The sequence below is a fragment of the Vipera berus genome, assembly GCF_964194415.1.
Source record: "Vipera berus genome assembly, chromosome: 14".
Lineage (NCBI taxonomy): Eukaryota > Metazoa > Chordata > Lepidosauria > Squamata > Viperidae > Vipera > Vipera berus.
The window spans coordinates 13,546,604-13,552,603 of record NC_138217.1 but is presented as its reverse complement, the minus strand read 5'-3'; the positions used below and the strand labels follow the sequence as shown (position 1 = coordinate 13,552,603).

At 50.3% G+C, this 6,000-nt stretch overlaps 1 protein-coding gene across 1 annotated transcript in view; it reads left to right on the top strand.

Moving 5' to 3' along the window:
* The first annotated feature begins 855 nt into the window (after positions 1-855).
* Positions 856-6,000, top strand: part of HECTD4 (HECT domain E3 ubiquitin protein ligase 4) — a 44,423-nt gene continuing 39,278 nt past the window's right edge. The window contains exon 1 of the mRNA XM_081339010.1: positions 856-1,162. Within this exon, the coding sequence (XP_081195136.1) occupies positions 989-1,162 (174 nt within the window). The 5' untranslated portion in view covers positions 856-988. The remainder of the gene's footprint in view (positions 1,163-6,000) is intronic.

Sequence of the window (6,000 nt, the reverse complement as noted above, 5' to 3'; positions counted from 1 at the left end):
GGTATTTTATTATATACAGCGCACAGACCAAATGTTTTGATTAACCTTACTAACTGCATGCAAACAAAAGCGGTGCAAAGAAACGAGGAAACCGTGTTGTTTTTTTTATTTTATATCCCCAGCTACAATCCTGAGCATTTTTAAAAACACACGCTAACGGAATATCAGTATTTCCTTCCGCTGTAAGTATCAGCGGTATTTTTCCAAAGGTTTTTTTTAAAAAAAACATTGCTATACACACAAAAATTATTTTTATACTTTTTTATCTTTTATTATTTTATAAATAATTCAAGGTGGCGAATACGCATGATACTCCTCCCCTACCCCACAACAACCCTGTGGGGTAGGCTTGGCCGAGAGGGGCTCACTCAAAGTCACCCAGCTGCCTTTCATGCCTAAGGCGGGACTAGAACTCATCAGCTCCCGGTTTGGGGCCTGGTGCTCTGCCACTACACTACTCTTTGTCAACCTCAGCCACTAACTCTTCTGGCTGGGGAATTCTGGGAATTGAAGTCCATTTCTCTTAAAACGACCGCGGTTGAGAAAGGGATGCGAAAGACCCGCCACCCCCACCACAAAGAGGCCGCTGGCCTTAGACCCCTGCCGGGAGGGGAGAGACAGGGCGTGTCCATCAGCGGCCAGCCAATGGGCGGCGCCGGGTCCAGCTCCGGCACGCCCAGCGGGCGGAGGGTGAGGCGGCCTCTCGCTGCGCGCGGCCCCCCCGGCCCCTCCCGTCGGAAGAAGGCGGCTCGCGCCCGTCCAAGATGGCGTCGCGCCGTCAGCCGGGCGCGTGAGAGGGCTCCGCCTCCGCCGGCCGGGCCCCGCCCCCGCCTCCGCCCCCGTCATGGCGGGGGGTTGAGGGCGCCGCCTCTCGCCGCCCCCTCCCGCCGCCCGGCCTGCCCGAGCATCCCGGCCCCGCTCGGCCGCCCGGCACGGAGGGACGCAGGCAGGGAGGCCGCCCCGCCGTCCCCGCCGCCTCGCCTCCCGGATGGGCTCCCCGGCCGGCGCCTCGGGCTCCGCCGCCGCCGCCGACTCGGCGCAGTGGCTGTCGGTGAAGGAGGAGACCATCTTCCTCCACGACGGGCTGATCCGGGTCACCGACCTGGCCGAGCTGCCCAGCGAGATCGTCGGCGTGGCCGAGCCCGGAGACACCGAGCTGGAGGTGAGGAGGGGAGCCCGGGGGGTCTCGAACAATGGGGGGGGTCGCTGCGCCCCCCCCGGGAAGGAAGCGGCCCGGCCTGGCTCGGAGGGAAAACATCGCCTCGGCCTCCTCCCCGCCCTCTGCGCCCCGTAAGGCCGGGGGGAGATAAGGGGGGGCTTGGCGAAAGGAGCGGGGGGCAAAGATGGCAGCTGGGGTCCCTCTGAGGCAGCTCGGGAAGGGGAGAGATGGAAGGATTAGAGAGGAAGGGAGGAAGGAGAGAAGGAAGGAAGGAAGGCTCATCCCCCACTGAGTGATTTCCCAACGCCTCTTTCGGGGTTTCTGGGAATGAGATGTCCCCAGGTCAGGGGTTTACCGAAGGGAGGATGTCAGCCTGGGGAGCCAACCCACCGGGGACCATGGATCATCAACCCGTGTTCTGGAGGGAGCATTTCCATTTTAAGGAGCTGGAGTAAAGGTGATGGGGTGGGGAAGGATGGGACCAGGAAGGCAACGGAAGAGAAGGAAGAAGAACCCAAGGGGGAAGGTCATTCTGACGGGGGGGGGGGACCTGGTCAGCAGACTGGAGAAGCCGCCCTTGGACGGGGAAGATGCCTGGAGAAACAGGTGGGAGGACCAAGAGTGGCTGAAGGACGAACTCTGGAAGGCCAGAGGATGAAGGAGGGGCACTGGTGTTCTCCGGGATGGAAAATCAGGCAGGGGGACGAGTGATCGGCATGGGGGGGGGGCAAGAGAGCAGCACCGATTTCTTTCCTGGAGTCTTTCAGCCCAGCAGGATCAAGATGTGGGGCAGGGAATCGGCAGCCGGTCCAAGAGCAGGAAGCAGCATGTAAACACTGGGGCAGGTCTGTCTCTATCCACATTTCTTGACAGGCTGTCGCAAAGGTGATTCAGCACTAAGGAAGCCGAAGAGGCCAGAGGTTGGGAGCTCTCCTCCTCTCTCCCTTCCCCCCCCCCCGGAATCCTCTCCCCCAATCGAGGGTGGTCCTCTTATTCCTGTTTTTCTGCTGAATCGCCTGCCTTACTCTGAACTGTGTATATTCCAGGGCTGAGCTCACCAGGATGGCTCAAAAGCCGAGGGAGAGTAATGAAGATGCTTGCCAACCTCGGCTTCTCTTCTCCTAAAAATAGGGGCAGCCGAGCCCTTGCTGCCAGTGTCTCTTCTGCCACAGCCGTGGCTTTCTCATGCGCCTCCCTCCGTCACTCCGCCCTCTTCCCCAACCGTGTGGCTCTCGGTGACACAGGTTCTTTGTCAGAAGCTGGGTGGTGTGAACCAAACGGGGATGGTTCAGCAGGCACCGCATTGAAGGCTTATGCTCAGTCACCTGCGTTTGTTTAGGGAGCTTGAAGGAACGCAATTGTATTGCCAGGAAGGAGGCAAGGCTGCCCTGAACTCTTCTCAGCTTCATGTGGAGAAGGAATTGTTTTCTAAGGGAGGGGGAATGACAGTGGCCCACACATCGCAAGCCTTTTGTTAAAATAAATGCTGCCTTTTTTTTTGCTTGTGTTTGTTGTGATCTGTCAAAGAAGGTGGAATGGTTTGTGGGACTTGTGGCCCAGAGGGTGAGGGTTCTTGGGTTTTGGAGTGGTTGTTGTTGTTGTTTTGCATCAATATAGTTTGCATCCAGAAATAGAATTGAGCCCATTAGTTCTGCAAGCCTGCTTTAAATGATGATTAAGCACATGACAGCCCTGGGCAGTAATTGCTCAAAGAGCATGCTGTAGTTTGAAGGTAATTCTACAATCCCTACAATTGTTTAGAAAACAGGTTGTGGAATGGGAGTTGATAATCTGGATGTTTGGGGTTACTGAAATGTCAGTAGCAATTGATAAGCCTTTGCTTTCCGTTGGCTCTCCCCAACTGACATTTGACATACAAATTGGGGTACAAATGCCACCACACCAGCCAGCACAGCCCACAAGGCCCCAGTAGCTGGGCAGCATACAGGTACAGTCCAATGCCACTCAGGTGAAGAAGCTACTGCATACAGCTAATTGCTTCCATTAATATTTTTACTGTTTGTTTATTAATAACCCTTAGACTTATATACCGCTTCACGTTGCTTTACAGCCCTCGGTAGACGGTTTTACAGAACCAGCCTATTGCCCCCAACAATCTGGCTCCTCATTTTACCAACCTGAGAAGGGTGGAAGGCCGAGTCAACCTTTAGCCAATCACAATCAAACTTACTTATTAAATTTATATGCTGCCCATCTCACTGTCGAGTGACTAAATTTACATTTTCCCCCTGTGAAAATGCAGTGGATCATCCCAAATGCTTTTGGTTGGGTAAGGTACCCCCCAGATGACATGTGGCAATTTTGCAAATTTAGCTCAAAATGAGTGAAAGTTTCTTGAGTTTCAGTTTGACTCTTGAAGGCCGACACCCATCTTGGTCCATGATTGCCTCTCATAGTATCCAGTCAGACGCTTCTGACCGGATACGCAGTCCTCTCCTCTGGGGGGGGGTCCCTGCCACTGGTTGACCCCACGCAGAGGTGGCTGTGAGCCTTTGAGACAAGTGTCCCTCAGTGTGACTTTATCCCGTCCCTTTTAAAGAAACCCTCGTCAGTAGTCGTCTTCCTATCACATCCTCCTCATATCTGGCGGTAATGAATTCCGCAGTTTAATTGCGCGCAGTGTGAAGGAAAGCTGCTTTTGTTCCAACTCTTTTTTCCCCCTAAATGGCTTTGCTGAATGAGGGAGAGAGGAGGAAGACAGCAGCTCCCGGTCCTCTTTTCTCCACTCCGTGCGTTATTATTATTATTATTATTATTTTACCTTTTTGCATTTTGTTCCGGTCAGTCTCGGATGTTCCAGCTTTTTCTCAAACTCCTGGTTGTTTCGGTCTGCACTTTTTTCCACTTCTTTATAGCCTTTTCAAATGTGATGACTAAAACCGGACATGGCGTTCCGGTTATGGCCGTGCTATAGATCTGCATAAGAGCTTTACATTGTTGGCAGCCTTCTTCTCAACTGCATCGTCCTCAGTGCGGACATGATTTGTTATTGCCTTCTTTGGGGACTGACTTCCCAGTTTATTCTGCGATCCTGGGACTTCCTAGTGGTCTCCCATCCTGGCAATAACCAACTCTAACCTCTTCAAGACCAGCCAGGAAATCACTCGGAACCCTTTGGCTTTAAAATGTTTATTTAACATTAAGCATTGACCATTCCAACTTCTTTGACGGGCAGCCCGTTTGTTGTTTCTGCAGGTTTTATGTGTGAGAGCCCCATTGCTCAACAAACAGAGTGAAAGAGTTTAGGGGTGCTGCTTCCTAGAGGGGTCACGATTAAATGGGAGGTCTTTGTAGGCTCCCCAGTAATTCTAATTGTCCTGCCCTTACTTCATGTGTGGTGTAGTCCTCTTCATGACTGGAACTGATTTTTCTGGCACACCCCAGTTAGCTTTGGGTTGACTGTTCGAAATTGAGAAGCCTCTGCTGGGTAGAGGCTACTTTGCTGCAGCACAATGGAAAAAGCGCCTCTCTGGCCCATCAGTGGAGTATTCTCAGTGATCGATATTTCTGCTGTGCTTCCCTGGATGTAGGTTTTGCCAGTAAAACAAGCATCTTCGCTGCAAGAGCTGGTCTATTTGGGGGGTTTTTTTGAATGGGTGGGGGAGAAGAACATGCACCAACTCTTCTTTATTCCAGAGAAGCCTCTGGACTGGCTGTGATGGTACATTACTTTTATATTCTTAAAAACAAGGGGAATTAAGCCTGAATAACAGGGGATTTTGTCCTCCCATGATCCTGAGTCAGCAGAGAATATACAGAGGAGAAAAATGAGACAGGTGTAAGGTAATTGGCTCTGTGATGGGTTTAACCCAAATCTGTGCATTATCATCTTGGGTTCAAATCCCTGGAAACGTGCAAAATCTTGAGAACACCGTTTCTCAACCTTGGCAACTTTTAAGATGAGTGGATTTCAACTTCATGCTGGCCGGGGAATTCTGAGAGTTGCAAGTCCGTTCATTTTAAACTTATTGCCAATATTTATTTCCCTGCATGAAATCACAATATTTTCCTTATTAAAGGACCTTAATACTGCTGCTGTTAAATTTTGCACAGCCTTAGAATTTATAGGATTCCATGGTGAATTTGTAATACTGGAAAACCAAATGGATTTTTAAAACCCATTGTGAGTTTGGACCCTATTAAATCAATGTCTGCAGCATTTAGTTAACTATGTATGTCAGCTTGTATTTATTTGGCTAATTGGCCTTGAAATCCTTTCTCAGTAATCCTATTTCTTGCTCTTTGCCATTAAAGTTGCTCAAAAAACAAAGCACTGGTTTTATGTGTCATCTAACGTCATCCACAAGCCATCAAAGGCAACCAAGAAAATGTTGTAAATTCATAAATATCTGATGCCGACCCTAAAGCGAATTGTAACATTATCCTAAATTTTAAATCCGTCTGGATAGTGGTTTTGCTTTAATGGTGCCTTGGCACAACCAAAATTTGACAATCGGCTGTTAATCAAAGCACTCTCGTGTGTGTGTGTGTGTGTGTGTGTGTGTGTGTGTGTGTGTGTGTGTGTGTTTGAGTTGCATTCTCTTGCAAGATAGGGTAAAATGAGGGAATCAATAGTATTTCTTCCCCCGCTTAAAAGCTCAGGCTTTTAAGCAGTTAAGGCAGTGACGAAACTCGTAAGTTCAGAAGTGAATCCAGCCTTGTGTTTCTCTTAGGGCAGCCATTAAATAGCAGCCCGATTCTGGCCAGAGGGGAAATTCATGCCAAGGGCCAGCATGGATTTTATAAGAGGAAAACCCAGCAGCTTGAATAATGGTTCCATTCTTCCTTCCTGGGAAAACTCAATATTTTCCAACCTTGGC